Here is a 20,758-nt window from a genome sequence, read left to right as displayed (position 1 = left end):
ATATACCATATGTACTTGGAGCTTCTATTTAAAGCCTTCTCATCTCTCATTGACTATCCTAGATATTACTAGAGGATTCATTATTTTTTGGGTATATTTATCATACCGACATTGACGTATAGAATAGGGCATGGGTATTTTGAACTTTGATCGTTGAGCAATGCAAATGAGACTTAATTGGCTTGATCTACTTTTGTCTCGTGAATGAGTATTTCGTGCAAATAATATTTATTCTCTCTGTATGTGTCATAGGTAAAGTGTGTGTGTGTGTGTGTGTGTGTGTGTGTGTGTGGGTGGGTGGGGGGGTGGTCCCACAGACTATTTTGAGATATTATTTAATGGTGTAGTGCATATGATTTCGAAATAATATATACATAAATTATCATTACAAAAAACATTCTCCTTTTGTAACTGGCGAGAAAGTTTGTAGTGAGGCAGGAGTCTTTTGTGTATATACAATCTGCCAAAAAATGTAACATACATGCCTAACATATTTTCCTTGCGGCATCAAATACAATAGTTTGTATGGTAAGCGCTTTTGTTAAAACCCCCTATAACTCACTTCTAAAGCATTTTTTTTTAATTCGTAATGGACAGGTAAAGGGTGCAATCCTGAAATTTTTTGACAGCAACAATGGGGAAGAAAAGAGTAGCAATCATCGGTGCTGGGGCGAGTGGACTGACTGCAATCAAAAGCTGTTTGGATGAGGGTCTTGAACCAGTATGTTTTGAAAAATCTGATAACATTGGAGGATTGTGGTATTATCGAGAGGAGAGGGATGATCAGGCATGTGTCTATAAGTCAACTGTTATTAACACCAGTAAAGAGGTCATGTGTTATAGGTGAGTTTGAAGTACTGATTGTGGGCACCAGGGGCCGATCCGGGGTTTCCCGGGAGGGGGGGGGGGCATTTTTGTGCAGAAAAGGGTCTTCACTCCCGAATCCTGAATGATGATAATTTACGTCACGAAAAATTTGACAAGCGAAAAAAAAAAAAAAAAAAAAAAAATCATAAAATTCACGACATTTTCCACTATTCATTATTATTTTTTTATGGTTATCAAAGGGAGGGGGTGGGGGCACGGGCTGGATTCGTCCCCACCTGGATCCACAACTAGACGATTGTTTTGAAAGCAAAACTCGATTTTTTTTTTTCCTGTCATAGCAATACGGTTTCTGATTGTCTCTACACAGGGGTTGTGCCAGGGTATTTTGATGAAGGAGGGGGGGGGGGGACACATATTTTATTTTTGTCAATGATTTGAGAACGACCAAGGCCCATGGAAATGCGTGTCGAGTTGATCCAGAAAAAACAAAATTATTTTTGTGTGCACACCCATCAGATCGTGATCTTTGGTCAGTTCTGTTTTTCATTTCCGGCACTAATAAAATATCAAATACAAACAAAGATGGCCTCATTTAAAGGACCAGTCCATCCTAACAAAAAGTTGATTAGAATAAAAAGAGAAAAATAAAAAAAGCAAACCACTGAAAACTTCACCAAAATTGGGTGTAAAATAAGGAAGTTATGACATTTCTAAGTTTCGCTTGATAACAGTTATAATTATGCTCATCCAGGTCGGTATGCAAATGGGGGTATTCATGATGTCATCCACTCACCATTTCTTTTGTATTTTATGACTAGTACAAGAGACATGATATATTCCAATTTTCTACTCATTGTCATGTGGAAAGTGGTTTTATTCCTCCCTGAACATGTGGTATTACCATTGTTATAACATATTGTGGTTCGGTAAAGTTCCACCCCAACAAAATGTTGATTTGAATCAATAGAGAAAAATCAGACAAGCACAATGCTGAAAATTTCATCAAAATCGGATGTAAAGTAAGAAAGTTATGACATTTCAAAGTTTCGCTTATTTTTAACAAAATAGTTATATGAACGAGCCAGTTACATCAAAATTAGAGAGTCGATGATGTCACTCACTCACTCACAGGTGAGGTGAATGGGTATACCTGGCAGATTATTTCCTTTAATGCAGGAGCGCTGAAAGGCAGCTCGAGCTAAGGCCGGGGTAATAATAATAATAACGCACCTCGGAATAGAATATTTCTAGATGGCGCTATATAAATGCCTATTATCATAATTATTATTATTCTCCCAAATAATTTGATACCATATTTATGTGGTATGTCTTCACACTTGGATAATCAGTAGGTATTCTTTGCAATGATGTACATTTTGATTTGCGCCAAAGTAAGGCATAATTCCAATGAATGAGCGCCAAATGCCAATGATGCCATAATCCTGAGTAAGTAACCATATTTACAAACCCCTTTTCAATAAAATTAACTTGAGATATGATACTGAAAAGTGTTTAATTCGTTATAATGTTAATTATTGAGAAAGGTGTTTTGAAATGGATTTTAATGCAACCCCTGGATTCATTCATTGCAGTCATGCCTCTCGCGCGCAAATCAAAATTTACATCATTGCAAAGAATAACTGCTGATTATCCAAGTGTGAAGACATACCACATAAATATGGTATCAAATTATTTGGGAGAAGATATTCTTTCCAGCCATATATAATGATTATGTGTTAATGATATATTTTCCCCATAAATTGGGGATTTGGTAGGTGTCATTTTTTTAAAAACCACATAAATATGGTATCGAATTATTTGGGAGAAGATACTCTTTCCAGCCATATATGTAATTCAACTGAGAGAAGAAAGGGAGTGATCCTCCCCGGCCAATCACAATACACGGAATATATCGATATCAATGGAGTTCTTTAACTTTGTTTCTGTCATGACGTCTGTCTGAAAAAAAAAAGAAATGGAGCGTTATGTAATGAACCTTAATTGTATCTTCACATCTAGTGACTTCCCTATTCCAGATGACTTCCCAAACTACATGCACAACAGACTTGTACTGAAGTACTACCATCTCTTTTGTGACCGTTTTGATCTTCGTAAGTACATCCACTTTCACACTAAAGTAGATTCTGCTGTCTTTGCTGATGACTTCGAGGAAACAGGACAATGGAAAGTTAAAACAACCCTTCAAGAAACTGGCAAGTCAGTAACTGAGATCTATGATGCTGTTCTTGTATGCACAGGACATCACTGTACACCACACCTGCCAGAGTTTGATGGTGAGACTTTTAAAATTTGGATCTGATTTCTTCTCCAGTTTGTACTTTACTTAGAAATAGAAGACCTACTAGATTTTAGCATGCTTATTCATCCAAATAAAAGTTCTTCTATTTTTAAGCATGGGGCCTGGTGTATTCTATGATGAGATGATTTTCTCTTAACTTTCCTAAGGACCCTTTGAATTTTGGTGGCAGCGGTGGGATAACCCTCTTATCATTAATAACAAAATTTGTACATATCAGTGAGCATTTTCCATCGCTGCCACTATATGTTCGGACAAACGGAAATATCCATGTTGTATGAATCACAGGAAATATTAAACTTCATAGCAGAGTAATCCAGGTTTTAAATTTGGTTTTAATCCCCGACTACGAGGGTGGCTGGATTCACCTAGCACCACAGAAACGGCCATTGTTGATATCCCCATCACTTAATTATCTTACATTTTGAACAATGTGAGTTTTCATGAACAAAACAAAATATGCTGATAGTCTACTCTTTTCCTGGCTACTTTTTAATTTGAAGGATTGAAGGACTTTAATGGTCGAGTACTCCACACACATGATTACCTCACACCAGAAGGTTTTGAGAATAAGCGCATCTTGATCATAGGAGTGGGTAACTCCGGTTGTGATGCTGCTGTTGAATTGAGCAGTCCTGCATCACAGGTGAGTTCATCAACATGGTCATAATTATGTTCAGAAATGAAAGGTTAAAGGTCAATTTCCTGCTTAAGTGTGAAGGAAATACAAAATTTGAACTATATATCCAAGACGAAAAGAGACCAATATCAATATATGTGTTCAACTGCTTCTTCTTTTTTAAAATATATATAGGCATATATTTCTTGTTCAGTGTCGCTTTTAATGTCATTTGTTTGAGTTAGGCTTGACCTGCATTTTACCTTCCCATGTTTGTATAACTTATCATCTTTTATACATTTTGAATTATTGACACTCTAATTATATTATATTACAAAGGGTTTAAACAATCAACGGTTTAGGTATAGAAGTGTCAAATTAGTTTCCACTTTTTGCAGTTATAAAAAATCAGACATTTCTAGAGGAGACAGAGAATATTTAAGAGGTTATTTACTTTGTCTTTCACTATCAGGTCTACCTGAGTACTCGTCGAGGAATGTGGGTTCTCCATCGTTTGTTTAATGGTCGTATCTTTTTTCCTCAAAGAATTTTTGATGTTTTGCCTAATTCAGTTAAGGAAAAGGCATTCAGGTCTACTGTAGAGTAAGTATATATGATAAGAATATTTTGGTCAAAAGTGAAGTCATTTATCCCATAAATCTAATATCTGATATAATATTTTATGTTCTTAAATTCGAACGGAGGTGGTTGTCTCCTTTCATTATTAAAATCTAGAAATTAAATTTGTAATTTTAATGCCATGCATTATTCACTTTCTCATCCTAGAGGTATCATTTATCACTTGGGTAAAGATTGGCAAGGTGTGAATTGACGCATACATTCGTAATTCCGAAGCTTCGTTATTCCGAAGGTTCGTTGTTCCGAAGGCTCGTATTTCCGAAGGTTCGTTAGTCCGAAAACGAAATGAGGTTCGTAATTCCGAAGGTTCGTTAGTCCGAAAAAGAAGTGAGGTTCGTAATTCCGAAGGTTTGTTAATCAGGAAACGAAATGAGGTTCGTAATTCCGAAGGTTCGTTAGTCCAAAAACGAAGTGAGGTTCGTAATTCCGAAGGTTCGTTAGTCCAAAAACGAAATGATTAACGAACCTTATATCGTTTTCAGACTAACGAACCTCCAGAACAACGAACCTTATTTCGTTTTCGGATTAACGAACCTTCGGAACATCGAACCTTATTTCGTTTTCGCATTATCGAACCTTCGGAATAACGCCACAAATGTTCGGATTAACGAACTCTTTTACGTTTTCGGATTAACGAACATCGGGGTATAGGCAATTTACGTGTTTCAGAATTATGAACCTTCGGAATAAAGAACCTTCGGAATTACGAAGTGTAACCGTGAATTGATGCCTTGCCCAAAGACACTTCAATGCTGTGGTGGGATTTGAACACGCAACCCTCTGAGGTGACATTTAGAGCAACTACTTCCCAAGCTAAACAATTTTCCTTTTCCAAAAAATATTTGTATATCAGGGCTCCATCTTGCAAAGTGTTATGATTGATCCCATCAACCTTAAGTATATGGAAATTCATCAACATATTTTTTTTTTCTGCAGGAAGTTTGTACAATTTCCTTTGTTAACAAAGAGGAGCACACTGAATCTTCAAGAAAACAATGAATGTATGAATATACGTCATATATCTAGAAAAATATTTTAAACAAACATATATTTTAGATGTAGATGTTGCTGGCTTTCCATAGTTGTGGTTGATTGGATATTTGTAAGACAGGGCCAGGTATATTGATTAAGATGATATGCACCTGAATTTCTATTTCTTGTTTGTTTTAGGAGTAGGGTGGATCACAAGTTTCTTGGTATCCAACCTGAACACTCATTGCTAGCTCAACATCCGACTGTCAATGACTTTCTCCCAAACTGTATTGTAAATGGATCAGTCATCATCAAACCGGATGTCAAGCGCTTCACATCAACAGGTGTCGTGTTCCAAGATGGAACCACTGAAGATCTTGATGTTGTCATCCTCGGAACTGGGTACCTATTTAAATTCCCTTTCCTTGAAGATTCTGTGATCAAAGTAGAGCAGAATAAGTTACCACTCTACAAGTATGTGTTTCCAGTTAACCTTCAGCATCCCACCATTGCGTTTTTAGGGTACATCCAACCATTAGGTGCCATCAATCCCATATCTGAGATCCAAGCAAGATGGGCTACAAGAGTGTTCAAAGGTCTTACAAAGCTACCTTCATCAGATCAAATGAAAGCCGACATGATGAGTAAAGAAGAAGCCATGGCTAAACGTTACATCTCCTCCCAACGTCATACCATCCAAGTTGATTTCATTAAATACATGGATGAGGTGGCTCTAGAGTTTGGTGTAAAGCCAGATTTCTGGAAGATGTTACTCTCTGATCCTGTCCTAGCTTTGAAGTGCGTCTTTGGTCCATACACACCGTATCAGTATCGTCTGGTTGGACCTGGTCAATGGAGCGGCGCCCGTGATGCTATCATGACGATCTCGGAAAGAGTCAACAAACCTTTACAGTCTAGGAAGGTACAGGTTTCTCAGAGTGGGAGTTTGTTGAACAGTTGGTTATTTTATGCTATTGTTTTGTCAGTTGCTCTGTATATTCTTTGGCGTTAAGACTTAAATCTCTTTGGGAAGTGACACAACTTGTATCTTTCCTCCATTTAATAAACAAATCATCTATCATGACCATCAAGACTTGAAAAAAAAAAGAATGTATTTACCCATTTCATTCCTGAAATAATGAATAAAGTGTACCTTTGACAGACCTAAATGTATATGACATCATAACGATTTATGGCAAATGGGGTCACTTTGGTCAATATGATGAGCCATATTTGGTAAAAGTAGGTCGTGTTTAATGTCCACATTTGATATAATGGAGGATGTCACTAAGTCAAAAAGGTCATCAATTTTTGTTATAGCTTAAGTTTTGAGATTTTATTATTCTGGAAAGACTTAATACATACATTGTCTGCTTACTATTTTGCAATGTTTCAAATGAAAATTTGGTACATATATGATTCACCTATTATACAAAGTGCATATTACACAACACGGGATAGGCTAATTGGACATCAGATAAAATGGTTTGTAGATGGCCTGGTGTGGGACGAAATAGAAGTAGACCATGTGGAATAAGAAGTAGCGGAAAGCAGATGATTCGGGTGTAGACCATGTGACAATTTACTGTGTAATACGAAAGACAGCTATTTATTTAGGCCTATTAAGCCACTCGCCCAGGTACATCAGGAAATGGCTGAAACGGAAGTGTGTCAGTTGTAGACAAAATACAAATTTTCTTTTGCTGTATCCCTTCATATCCAGATATTGGTCTTGTGGAAATTTGCTCTTACATTTTTAATGTGTACTCACAAAATTTTGTATATATATCTCTACATATATTTATATTGTTTTATAATGATTATAACATATGCAATGTCATTGTAATACTTCCGTTTTGCTGTTGGAAATTAAACAGACACAAAGTTGAACGAGAATCTGAATCACCCTTTGCTAGCTTTTAGATAGGCAGGCTATACCAGGACATTTTCAAAATTTGTGCATAATGAAATGTGTATGATATTATATAGATTTCACTCTGTTAACCGTAGATATCACATTTGACCAGTAAGTTCATATCATCCTGGTTATTCAGAATTACAGTAAGTTATCTATATTATGGTGATTAGACAAAACCTATACCCATATCATTATAGTGTTTTACATAGCTTTTCCAAGCACTTATAAAAAAAGAAAAAAAGTATGAAGCAAAAAATTATCGTAATGTTCATTTATGAAATCATTTTTATCTCAATGATCATGATATTTGTATACAGATATAGACCAAATGGGTTTAGCTCATGTGATACTGGTATTAGACCAACTGCCTGTGTACCAAGTGAATATAAAGCACAAGGAAATGAATAATTGATGCATTGTTTTAGTAAGCCAAAGAACATATATTGTTTGTTTTCATGTAGCATATTCATACTAATGACTTTATGTCAATGAATTTGTGGCAGTTTGAATGTGTTCCTTAATTTTTAATTCCAATTAAATATATACCTAGCTGTGCAATTAATATTACTTCTTTGGAATACAAAATTTCAATTACCTCAGCAAATTTGCACCAAATCAGTAATTACTAAATTCGCAATAAACATTATAGATCATAATTTATATATATAATCAATAAACTATATATCATTGATGTCCCATGCAGTATTCAATGGAGTAATTTATTTCATTTGTTTTTTAATATTTAAAGGACAAGAACACCCCAACCAAAGTTTGACTTGAATTTTTTATTAAAATGTAAAATAAGAACGTTGTGACATTTCTAAGTTTCACAAAAAAGGGTTGTGTGAGTATTGGAAGTAGCAGTGGAAGATGGTGTGTGAGGGTAGCAATGGGTTGTGTGAGTTGGTGTGAGTATTGGAAGTAGGAGTGGAAGATGGTGGGTGAGGGTGGGGCAATGGGTTGTGCGAGTTGGTGTGAGTATTGATAGTAGCAGTGGAAGATGGTGTGTGAGGGGGGCAATGGGTTGTGTGAGTATTGGAAGTAGCAGTGGAAGATGGTGTGTGAGGGTGGCAATGGGTTGTGTGAGTTGGTGTGAGTATTAGAAGTAGCAGTGGAAGATGGTGTGTAGGGTGGCAATGGGTTGTGTGAGTTGGTGTGAGTATTTGGAAGTAGCAGTGAAAGATGGTGTGTGAGGGGGGCAATGTGTTGTGTGAGTATTGGAAGTAGCAGTGGAAGATGGTGTGTAGGGTGGCAATGGGTTGTGTGAGTTGGTGTGAGTATTAGAAGTAGCAGTGGAAGATGGTGTGTAGGGTGTCAATGGGTTGTGTGAGTTGGTGTGAGTATTAGAAGTAGCAGTGGAAGATGGTGTGTAGGGTGGTAATGGGTTGTGTGAGTATTGAAAGTAGCAGTGGAAGATGGTGTGTAGGGTGGAAATGGGTTGTGTGAGTTGGTGTCAGTATTGAAAGTAGCAGTGGAAGATGGTGTGTAGGGTGGCAATGGGTTGTGTGAGTAGTTGGAAGTAGCAGTGGAAGATGGTGTGTGAGGGTAGCAATGGGTTGTGTGAGTAGTTGGAAGTAGCAGTGGAAGATGGTGTGTGAGGGGGGCAATGGGTTGTGTGAGTAGTTGGAAGTAGCAGTGGAAGATGGTGTGTAGGGTGGCAATGGGTTGTGTCAGTATTGAAAGTAGCAGTGGAAGATGGTGTGTAGGGTGGCAATGGGTTGTGTCAGTATTGAAAGTAGCAGTGGAAGATGGTGTGTAGGGTGGCAATGGGTTGTGTCAGTATTGAAAGTAGCAGTGGAAGATGGTGTGTAGGGTAGCAATGGGTTGTGTCAGTATTGAAAGTAGCAGTGGAAGATGGTGTGTAGGGTGGCAATGGGTTGTGTGAGTAGTTGGAAGTAGCAGTGGAAGATGGTGTGTAGGGTGGCAATGGGTTGTGTGAGTAGTTGGAAGTAGCAGTGGAAGATGGTGTGTGAGGGTAGCAATGGGTTGTGTGAGTTGGTGTGAGTATTGGAAGTAGGAGTGGAAGATGGTGTGTGAGGGTAGCAATGGGTTGTGTGAGTAGTTGGAAGTAGCAGTGGAAGATGGTGTGTGAGGGGGGCAATGGGTTGTGTGAGTAGTTGGAAGTAGCAGTGGAAGATGGTGTGTAGGGTGGCAATGGGTTGTGTCAGTATTGAAAGTAGCAGTGGAAGATGGTGTGTAGGGTGGCAATGGGTTGTGTCAGTATTGAAAGTAGCAGTGGAAGATGGTGTGTAGGGTGGCAATGGGTTGTGTCAGTATTGAAAGTAGCAGTGGAAGATGGTGTGTAGGGTAGCAATGGGTTGTGTCAGTATTGAAAGTAGCAGTGGAAGATGGTGTGTAGGGTGGCAATGGGTTGTGTGAGTAGTTGGAAGTAGCAGTGGAAGATGGCGTGTAGGGTGGCAATGGGTTGTGTGAGTAGTTGGAAGTAGCAGTGGAAGATGGTGTGTGAGGGGGGCAATGGGTTGTGTGAGTTGGTGTGAGTATTAGAAGTAGCAGTGGAAGATGGTGTGTAGGGTGGCAATGGGTTGTGTGAGTTGGTGTGAGTATTTGGAAGTAGCAGTGGAAGATGGTGTGTGAGGGGGGCAATGGGTTGTGTGAGTTGGTGTGAGTATTAGAAGTAGCAGTGGAAGATGGTGTGTAGGGTGGCAATGGGTTGTGTGAGTTGGTGTGAGTATTTGGAAGTAGCAGTGGAAGATGGTGTGTGAGGGGGGCAATGGGTTGTGTGAGTATTGGAAGTAGCAGTGTAAGATGGTGTGTAGGGTGGCAATGGGTTGTGTGAGTATTGGAAGTAGCAATGGAAGATGGTGTGTAGGGTGGCAATGGATTGTGTGAGTTGGTGTGAGTATTTGGAAGTAGCAGTGGAAGATGGTGTGTGAGGGGGGCAATGGGTTGTGTGAGTATTGGAAGTAGCAGTGGAAGATGGTGTGTAGGGTGGCAATGGGTTGTGTGAGTTGGTGTGAGTATTTGGAAGTAGCAGTGGAAGATGGTGTGTGAGGGTGGCAATGGGTTGTGTGAGTTGGTGTCAGTATTGGAAGTAGCAGTGGAAGATGGTGTGTAGGGTGGCAATGGGTTGTGTGAGTTGGTGTGAGTATTGGAAGTAGCAGTGGAAGATGGTGTGTGAGGGTAGCAATGGGTTGTGTGAGTATTGAAAGTAGCAGTGGAAGATGGTGTGTGAGGGGGGCAATGGGTTGTGTGAGTTGGTGTGAGTATTGGAAGTAGCAGTGGAAGATGGTGAGTGAGGGTAGCAATGGGTTGTGTGAGTTGGTGTCAGTATTGAAAGTAGCAGTGGAAGATGGTGTGTAGGGTGGCAATGGGTTGTGTGAGTAGTTGGAAGTAGGAGTGGAAGATGGTGTGTGAGGGTAGCAATGGGTTGTGTGAGTATTGAAAGTAGCAGTGGAAGATGGTGTGTAGGGTGGCAATGGGTTGTGTGAGTTGGTGTGAGTATTAGAAGTAGCAGTGGAAGATGGTGTGTAGGGTGGCAATGGGTTGTGTGAGTTGGTGTGAGTATTGGAAGTAGGAGTGAGAGAGTGTGGGTTGGTGAAGGTATTAAGCACACTTCTGAATTAAAGACAATAAATGGAAAAAGAAGACAAGGTATTTAAAACTGTTTTTCAAAATTTATTATCAATAGCAAAATCCCCAAATAAACCTATACCAGTCAAGTTCATAAGAAAATTTTCATATTATGATATAAAGGAATATGATAGAATGTTTGTGAATTTCAGCAAAAGCAAATGAATCTTATCCTTATGAAAGTTGTGTATTTCTAACTTTAGGCCTGTTTCATAAAACATATTGCAATAACAAACTTGCAATAACAGTTTAAAGCTACTGAAATAATTATATTTGATTGGTAGATAGTAAACCTGTTCGAGAAATTGTGCATTTGTTATTAGAACAAGTGTTTATAAAACATGACCCTGATTTCCAAATGAGGCATATAAATATTAACATGGACGTACTTCCTCTCAGGATTCAATATAATTGCAATAGAATTATTACTGGCAATTCATTTTTAAGAGAGCCTGAATAAATCCAGACTTTGTGCATCAAAATATTATCTACAAATTTGAAATATGATTCATCATTATTCAACAAAAAGAAATATTCATACATGTACATAAATTTTGAATTTATTTCAGGTCATATTTCCAAAAAAAAACACACAATTCAACTTGCATACATAAATGACAGAATGAAATAGCAATAAAAAAACATTTTCATTAACATTTTTTTCTTGAGACAAATTATGGTATATTTTACAGAAAAAGCTTGTAGAAGGACTTAATTAATCATGTCTTACATATGGGAACAATATCCAAAATCAAATATGACAATGAATACACCTATACATACACATTATGTACATTAAGGCAAAATTGAAATTAACTTAATTTCACTTGCAAATACGAATGGCAAGAATGTTTAAATTGCATATTTAAAAAACTTTTTCATAAAACTTATTTTTCTTTGCTTAGGTAAGCTAAACCAGCAGTTAATTGAATATACATGAAATGTTGAAATACAATATTAAAAATAATAATTAAAGAGAGAAGAAAAGATATTTTACTTTGATAGACAAATATCATGATCTAAAGGTCAACACTTTTACCAATACAACAGAGCTCTGTAAGACACAGGTTTGCAATTAATTGGAAAACAGTAGTGGCCAATTAAGTTCATGTGCCTTTTGTTCAAAATACACACCCGGGAACTAATAAGAATTGCTCATTCATATTTGCAATACCTTACAAATTGTGTTTGTGAAGAAACACAGATTGAGGGTTTGCAATTAAAAGGACTTTAAAACAACAGTAATTTGGTGAAAAGAGATATCTTATTATTTTCTACCAAGCAGATAGTTGTAAAATGAAGGCTGTTTGTATGTCAACAGAGTATGCCCTACTGGGCTGTTATCAGGTGCTTTCTTGCTTTATTAGCAGAATAGGTACTTAAACTAATGTTCCATAGAATTTAATATCTGCGTTATCAATAACAAAATATTGAAATGGACAAAAACTGAATTACATCCTTATGTCAGTGAAACCAAGACATATTAATGCATCTAATTAATCAATCATATTACAATAAACACTGGGGGGGGGGGGGCATTTCACAAAAGGATAAATGTGACTTAGAGTCATGCTTATTAAATGCTATCGCGCACATCTTATCTAACGTGCAACCTGGTGGATAATAATAATAATGATTTGACCAATGCAGTGACATGTTATATTATACAAATAATGCATGCAGCCGAGTGCGTTAGTGGAAATGCAGAGCATGCGAGGTTTCTTTAGATAGGTGCCGCACTGTGCACGAGCCGCTGGCGGCGAGTGCCCAGTGTGCTCCATCTGAAGAAACCGAGCTTTCTCTGCATTTACTTTTACGCACGACAGAGCAAGTGCATTATTTGTTTTATAAAATAGCAACACAGAAACAATTTTTTTAAAAGTTACAGTACAGTTTTGTTGGACTTCTACCACACTGGTTTGCTTGAGCGTGCAATGTCAATTTTCGTTGCGCACCTTTTGCACAGCCGTGCAGTGCACAAAAAAAGTTGGATGTCATGTGACGCGTATTGGCCAATCGCGATGCTTGATATAATACACCTATTTTATAATCCGCACATACTTTACCTCAGGGTAACGTTCAACTTTTAGTCACACTTTTGTAACACCCCCTGAGTATTGTGAATTTGTTGGCAAAATCAAGATGATTAAAAAACACTTTATTTTCACAATTGCAGTCATGGACAATAGGGTTCAATTTCCTTCAAACAGTGCCATATTGGATCGAGTTCGGTGGATATGTGTTTTTCTGATGTGTTTGAGGTAGATGATAAATACTGCAGCTCCCATCAGAACACTGACTGTAGCAAAGATGATCATCTGAGATAACCCCGGTAGAGGCGCTCTGTCCACAAAGATCTAGCAGAATGATTGAAAAGAACAAGCCCTGTGAGAACAGGTAGGTGACTTGGGAGTAACTTAAATATAAAGGAGAACCCAAGGGGTTGAACGGACTGTGCCCCCCTCGTCCCCCTGTTCGGGCCTCCTTTGAGTAAATACTGGATCTACATCTGCTCACATTACACTAAGTTCAATCAAAGGGATCTTATCTAGTTTAACAGATTAATAAAACAGTATTTCAATGATTGTTCTTGGTATGGAAGAGGGACAGTTTGTACATGAGGGTGGAAAAGGGCAGATTACACCAAAGATTGCAAATCAGTTGGTGTTAGCAAAATTCAGAAAGAGGTATATGGTGTGAGAGGATAGACAGTTTCACTGTATATAATTATTTACTTTAATGTGTTAAGTAATAATAATAATATTGGGTATTTGTATAGCGCACGAATCCACCTTGTTAGGTGCTCAAGACGCTTTTACATTACCCCGGCTAAGCTAGTCTACCGATTCCAGAGCTCACAGCTTTTTGAGGAATTACGGTACCCATTCACTTCACCTGGGTTGAGTGCAGCACAACATTGGTAAATTTTTTGCTGAAGGAAAATTCATATAACTTAATATTCTATTTATTAAAACAACTTTATTTAAAGCTTTAGGTCCCCTTTAAAGTGGAGAGTTCATTAACTTACCTGAAATTCATCTTCCAGGATACAGTATGAGAAACCATCAATCACAGTCATTCTGAAATGGTATAGCTCTGTAGCCTGAAGTATAAAACAGTGATCATATAGGGATTAGACATGGGTGCGATCTAATAACTATAACTATGTATACTGAAAAACCAAAATGCCATTGGACAAACCATAAATCTCTAGCCTGAAGTATTAAACAATATTCAAATACAAATTTAGACAGGAGTGCGATAGTACAAAATTTAAGTCTGTATACAATATAAGACTAACTTACTATTAGATATGAGTACAATTGGTACAGCATTTTTATATCACTGAATATAATAAAGAATATCCCTCTTTGAACAGGAATCAAGGATTTGAAAGTCAATAAAGAAGATCCTCACAGCATCCAAAGTTTGCTGGTAAAATACAATTTTTCGGTAAGTGTTGTATAATATCAATATGTTATCTTAGTCTGATATGAAACTATTGATAGATTCCCACACACAAAAGAAATGGGATGTTTCACTCATCACTAAAGAGTTAAGTGTGTCTTAAAGTCACATTTGAATTCCCATTTGCCTCCTTTATAAAACATATCATGACATTGGTCTTATCATGTCAAGGGGCAGTGCATGACCACATATTTATCAAAGTGGCTATATATTATGTGTGTTATCATTGGTGCTATGCATTACTTCCAGGTATACTGAATTCTTTGTGAGCCTGCCCTCTTCTGGTTGACTTATCATACAATGAATGGCCTCCATCAAACACGTTTCTGAACATCCTTCTATTTACTATAGTTTCCTCATATTATGTACAAAGTTTGATGAAAATGACATGGAGATTGAATGCAGAGCAGTATTATTTTGTACTTTTAATTCTTCTATAGATTGTGAGCTACATAATGATGTTACTGCGCCACAGCTTTATGTAGCAAGGAAACACAAAACAATTGCCATGCCTTTGCAACAGATATCATTGAACTTTATTTTATTAGTTTATGACACCATGGGAGTGTCACACAGAGATTCAATCAATATTTACAAACGATCAAAACTGTTTTTTTTACATGACTTGCAATGAGCTGACAGTTGACTTGACATGATTGATACTATGTTTCATGTTATAGGGTCCATGTCAGAGTAAACCTTTATTACTTACAAGGAATTTTATGACAAGTTGATTAGGACTGTGAAGCTGTGTGATAGTAATACCAACAATCTCAGCAATCTCTGGCATGTACTCCACCCGGGCAGCTATATAAATACAGTATATTACAAAAGAGACAACGAAAGCTTGTTTATGATGCATTTCAATTGTTTTAATCATGAGTATATATATAAAATAGCTTTCAATTTAGTGAATTTCAAGGCTCCCAATACTTGTATGAGAGGTTTTTCATTACAATAAATGAGTGTAGGCACCCAAGCTTATCTTTATGAGCATTACTTGAAATGTAAGGAAATAGTTTGCTTTGCAGTTTGGAAATATCTGCAATGTACCAAATGATCACTGCTAAAGAGCTGTGGAAGTAGGAATTGAGGGAAAGTCAACCTATTCTTTACTACCTTACAATTATCTGTTTGATAGAGGAACAATAACATTTCCCTACTGGAAAGGTCTGTGCTGCACAGTTTGTCACACAGTGTGTTTACATAATGGACTATGATTTGTGAAGATGTGATTCCCCAAAATGCTCAACAATGTAAAGATAATCACACACTGAACATCACTGAAGTGTGGGTGCTTAGTGTGTTCACAAAGTGGACTCTGTGAATACAAGATTCACATTGTGAAATTTGAGCCATTTTCACAGTGTGAATATGATTTCGAGTTGTGTTCAACACTGGGTGATTTCAAGCCCGGTGTTGGTGTTGGAAGCGCAATTTGGATTGCATTTCCCAGCTCCAAAACCTATTCTGAGTTTACACAAATAATCCAGATCACAATATTGACAGCTCAACAACTAGAGAGTGACTTTTCAGAATTATCTTTATGGTATGTTTGGTGTTTTACTCATGTAAACATTGACCTGACACCAACACCAAAAGGTCAACACTGACCTTGAAATCACCCACTGTGACCACACTGTGAACAAAATGTGATCACACTGTGACCACACTATTAATGCACTGTGGGATACTGTTGCATTTCCAGCAGGGTTCACTCCAATCAAATTGTCTTTATTCAGTCAGTCAAAGTGTGGATAAACTATATTCACACTATGCAAAACAAAAAGGATTGAATAAGCATATGTTTTCTCAGATTTCATACCTTCAATGAGGAAATCATCCCTGTTGTTAACTTCGATGATGGTAAGTATGTAAGGGTCAGATAAGACTTGATCTTTTTTACCCCTTTCGCTGATAACAAGACGTGGGTACAGGGCCTCTGTGTACGTGATGCGATATACCTGATGGAGTCAATTATAATAATGGTATATATATATATATATATATATATATATTGATCATCACCACAATCAATTGGCATTATTAAAAATGATCTTACAAAATATGCCCAGTACATATGCAAACAGTGAAACATAAAGAAAACAACACTGCCTCATAGTGATTGAGAAGAAAATATGTACGAATGATAAAAAGTTAAATAAATAAATGGGTGTTGCAATAAATCCGCAGTGAACAAAGTTCTACTTCATAGTTCTTGCACATCTAAATTACATTTACTCTCCCTTTTTTTTTTGGGGGGGGGGATCGAGGTGTTTGTTCATTTCACTTTAATACCCCTTTTTTACAGGTCACATCAATAATGTCTTAATATTGATATTGAAATACAGAAAATGACATATAGAAATTGGGAATATCAGTAATAACATGTAATCTAGTATTTACTATACAACAGTGATATAAAGTAGGTAATAAAAAGGCAGCTTTATATTTGCAAAGCTGCTCCTGTGATGGCTTTACCTTGCCAAAAATACTGTGTGCAAGAAAAAAAAGCTTTTCTGTAGCAAGTGTAAACAATGCTTTTGTCAAATAACTGTAACAGAAGTTGTGTTGCAAATTCAAATCTGCCTGCTTGTACTTTTTAGGAAACTTTATCATACTCTAAGCTGGAATTATATATGTGCAGCTATTACTTGTTAGAGTATGTCATCTTTTCTCACCTTTTCTCTGCAGTCTGTGAAGAGTTCCAAAGATGATAATCTCATCTCCTCGGTACACTCACATTCCTCTCTAGTCTTCTTGCCTGCACACTGCTTGTAAAAACCACTTTCCTGTAGAACAGTAATAATCAAGAAATAGTAGTTTTTTCAACAATTTAAACCATATTGAAATAGAAAATTTAAAAGAATTTTTTTTAATTGCAATCCTGAAGCGGAGTAAGTGTGCATAACTTTGTAACTGCAAGGAAGAGGCCTGACCAGGATGTTGTTAAGAAGGAGCTGTAACTCTTGTAATTTATCCAAATCACATTCATGGGTTCACAAGCTCAAGAAATGGAATCGCAACACACGTCTTTGATGTACCATGCCACTCTCCTGCTGAGATGATTTTCAGAAGCCCAGTATCAGATTCAAATCTATGAAAATATTGGTTAAAGTGCAATATAAATCATAAAACTCATGAATGGTTTGTGTTAGAAATAGAAGACAGAACAAGTTTCTCCAATTTGCCCATCTTATGATTTGTGTACCAGAGTTGATCAAGGGAAAATTAGATTCTTACAAAATTCAATATTTGATTACGTTCTGAACATTTGCACAAATTTTAATGTAATATAATCTAATCCATGATTTCTAATATTTGACATAAGGTATTTTGCTTGTGCATGTTTCAACATGTTTTGCATTTTTGCAGTTAATAATGAGGCGCCGATTATCTTGTTGCCTATTCAAAATTACCCCGGCTTTAGCTCCAGCTGCTAAAGGCGCTTGGTGCATTCAAGGAATTAATCCTGCCGGGTAACCATTCTCCTCACCTGGGTCAAGTGCAGCACAAAGTGGATAAATTTCTTGAAGGAAAACATGCCATGGCTGGGATTCGAACCCACGTCCCTCTGATTTAAAGACAAGATTCGTATCCACTATAATGCCCCCATCGAAAATAGTATGAAATTACAAACTTTCCGTTCGCTCATGAAACACATTACACATTTGACCACTGATAAGAAATCATTAAAAGCGATGGCAAACAGACAAACACCCCCACATACACATAACTATGTGGCCCCCACACAGAGAGTGCTTTTTTTTTTATCGTGTGTGCATTTCTGCAATTTTAACATTCAAACATACAAAATTCAAGTCATGACAAATTGAATACATACCTTTGATACTTGATAACGGTCGTTGCGTCTAGGTTGACTAGGGTCAGCATTGTACATGTTTTTGGTAAGTGGAACAGCGATACCCATTCCCGATGGTGGTCTATAGTTTACCTGAGGGAAGCAATAATAAAAACTATTGCATTATATTGAGTGATTAATTTCTGTATCATTAAGTATTGTTTTTATTACACAGGCAACACACTGATATGTAACATGGTCTTAGATTAGCAATATCTTTAAAACCCTTTTGAAAACCAGGTAAGTCTAGCAATATCTTTCTCTCATCTGATATTTGCATACTCAAACCTCCAATATCAACATTCGCTATAGGTAAGAGGTTGGAGATTCAAGAAAAAGATTTGAAAACAAAAATGTTCTCGAATGGGGTTCTTAGTTTATTCTGTTACATAAATATAAGTTTAGAGTGAGAATATGCAATAAATATCACTGTAGAGGTACTACATTTATTTCTTTTGATAATGTGGAGTGTCAAGCTCATGCGCCGTTGACAAGTGAATTCATAGGTACATTACCCTAAACATGAATAAGGAAGAGGAAACCAGAATTCTTTAGAAAATGTGCACTACAATCCTTAGTAAATCTGGATATAACCCAAGGGTTTGGTTATGAAAATACAACCCAAGTATATGTTTTGTTTTACTATGTATACTTTGTTATGATTTATTTGTATTTTGTTTTGTAAAGTTTTTAATGCTCAGCCACTCTGTAAAATAGCCAGCTGCTGACCAAGGCTAATTTTTTGCCAGTAAATAAAATTAATCAAATCAAGGATTCATCCCAATTTTTAAAATACAAATGAGTGACTTACACCTAAGGTAGCAAGAAGGGACTGGTTCTTTCTGTTGACTGGTGAGCCATAGAGGTATTCTTGTGCCGTGACAGGTGGATCATAGACAAAATGAAGTCTCTTTGTCAATGGACAGGTACAATGTATGGTCAATGTGAAGGAGACAGAGTTACAACGAAGAGAGGCTGAAGGGATACTTATCAATATAGCTGTAATACCCTGAAAAAGAAAAGATATAAATAAAGAGAGAGAGAGTCACAACGGACAGAGGCCGATGGGATACTTATCAAGATAGCCTTTTCCTGAAAAAAAGAAGAAGATACAAATAAGGAGACAGAGTCACAATGGACAGAGGCTGATGGGATACTTATCAAGATGGCTGTTTTACCCTGAAAAATAAAAGATATAAATAAAAGGAGATCGTCACAATGGACAGAGGCTGATGGGATACTTATCAAGATAGCTGTTATATCCTGAAAAAATAAAAGATATAAATGAGGAGCCAGTGTCACAATGGACAGAGGCTGATAGGTACTTATCAAATCACCATAGATATGATAAAATATGGTATGATAAAATACCATGATATTCCCTAAATAAATAGATGAAAATAAGCTGGTAGTGTTTATCGTGTATATTACATATATTTTCAATGTGCATCATTCTGCGATGTATTGCAGTTGTATGCACTTTAATATTAAAGGATATTTCCTATTGGGGAAAACAAATAAAATACAATACAACATTGGTATTTATTTGGTGCTCTTCACATTGACTGTATCACAGCGGTGTACGAAGAAGCAATTAATCATAGAAAATTATGAATGACAATTACAAAGGACAATTAACTATTAAACAGAAATGTCTTTAATGACCGTTGGAAAACTCAGAGATGAAGAGTCACTGATACAGCGGGGGAGCTGGTTCTCGAGACATGGCGCGGCACTTCTCAAAAAGGTTCTTCGAAGATTCTCAAACATTCTCAAAAGGTTCTCCATATTAGATAAAACATGAATAGATTTCAACATCTTTTACATACTTGTCTATCTTGACAATTTTATGAATATGCTAGACAACCAAAATAGCAAGAGTCTCTAACGCAAGTCCTTTGTATATATTGTGCAAAAAAATATATAGAACTAATACTCCAGAAACAAAATGCAATATGGTAACAGTGGTTGTCCTTGTTAAGCAAACTTACTTTATTGTGTATTTTGTGAGTAACTGTGATGATAGCTGTTTCCATGCCGTATCTGTTATATGTACGTATGATCTGAACATGGATCAGATATGGATTGGTCACTTGTACCGATAACATAGCCTTCTCAGTCTGACGAACTATAAGAAAAAAACACATATAAGAACAAATCAACAGTCAGACTGACCCAGTTTATTACTGATTTCTGTCATTCTCATTGGCTTTGTACAGAGGGTGGTTTTTCACAAAGCTCATTGTAAAGTTATGTATGACTTTACACACCATTGGAACATGTTCTTAGGTGTTAAGTTAATGTAAGACATCCTTACTATTGTCAGAGATGTCAAAAGTCTGAAAATCTTCTAGAATGAGCTGCTTTGTACACCAATAATATGGCCTCAAACTACATCACATATACATGTAGGGTATATTTTCCCCTAAATTGATCTGGACTTTGACGCACCTACAACATTTCCCTGATTCACAGTATTTTATAAGGGTTACACTTGTTTAGAGGGTCTAATTCACAAGGGAATGTGGAAATAATTTTTTTATG

At 36.8% G+C, this 20,758-nt stretch overlaps 2 protein-coding genes across 2 annotated transcripts in view; one reads left to right on the top strand and one right to left on the bottom strand.

Moving 5' to 3' along the window:
- LOC129277649 (flavin-containing monooxygenase 5-like) lies at positions 1-7,989 on the top strand. Its single transcript, XM_054913806.2, has 5 exons — positions 1-843; positions 2,848-3,122; positions 3,649-3,791; positions 4,237-4,367; positions 5,574-7,989. Exons 1-5 carry the CDS (start codon positions 635-637, stop codon positions 6,385-6,387), a joined length of 1,572 nt encoding a protein of 523 aa, XP_054769781.2. The 5' UTR covers positions 1-634; the 3' UTR covers positions 6,388-7,989.
- A 2,919-nt stretch (positions 7,990-10,908) lies between these two features.
- The window catches only part of LOC129277549 (uncharacterized), a 34,206-nt gene continuing 24,356 nt past the window's right edge, over positions 10,909-20,758 (bottom strand). Inside the window, exons 7-14 of the mRNA XM_064110063.1 lie at positions 20,206-20,342; positions 19,026-19,223; positions 18,197-18,307; positions 17,034-17,144; positions 16,178-16,316; positions 15,065-15,159; positions 13,913-13,987; positions 10,909-13,241 (exon numbers count right to left, since the gene is read on the bottom strand). Of these exons, the coding sequence (XP_063966133.1) occupies positions 13,077-13,241; positions 13,913-13,987; positions 15,065-15,159; positions 16,178-16,316; positions 17,034-17,144; positions 18,197-18,307; positions 19,026-19,223; positions 20,206-20,342 (1,031 nt within the window). The 3' untranslated portion in view covers positions 10,909-13,076. The remainder of the gene's footprint in view (positions 13,242-13,912; positions 13,988-15,064; positions 15,160-16,177; positions 16,317-17,033; positions 17,145-18,196; positions 18,308-19,025; positions 19,224-20,205; positions 20,343-20,758) is intronic.

Source organism: Lytechinus pictus, chromosome 15 (assembly GCF_037042905.1).
Source record: "Lytechinus pictus isolate F3 Inbred chromosome 15, Lp3.0, whole genome shotgun sequence".
Classification (NCBI taxonomy): Eukaryota; Metazoa; Echinodermata; class Echinoidea; order Temnopleuroida; family Toxopneustidae; genus Lytechinus; species Lytechinus pictus.
The sequence above is the reverse complement of the archived record's forward strand: the minus strand, read 5'-3'. Positions and strand labels throughout refer to the sequence as shown.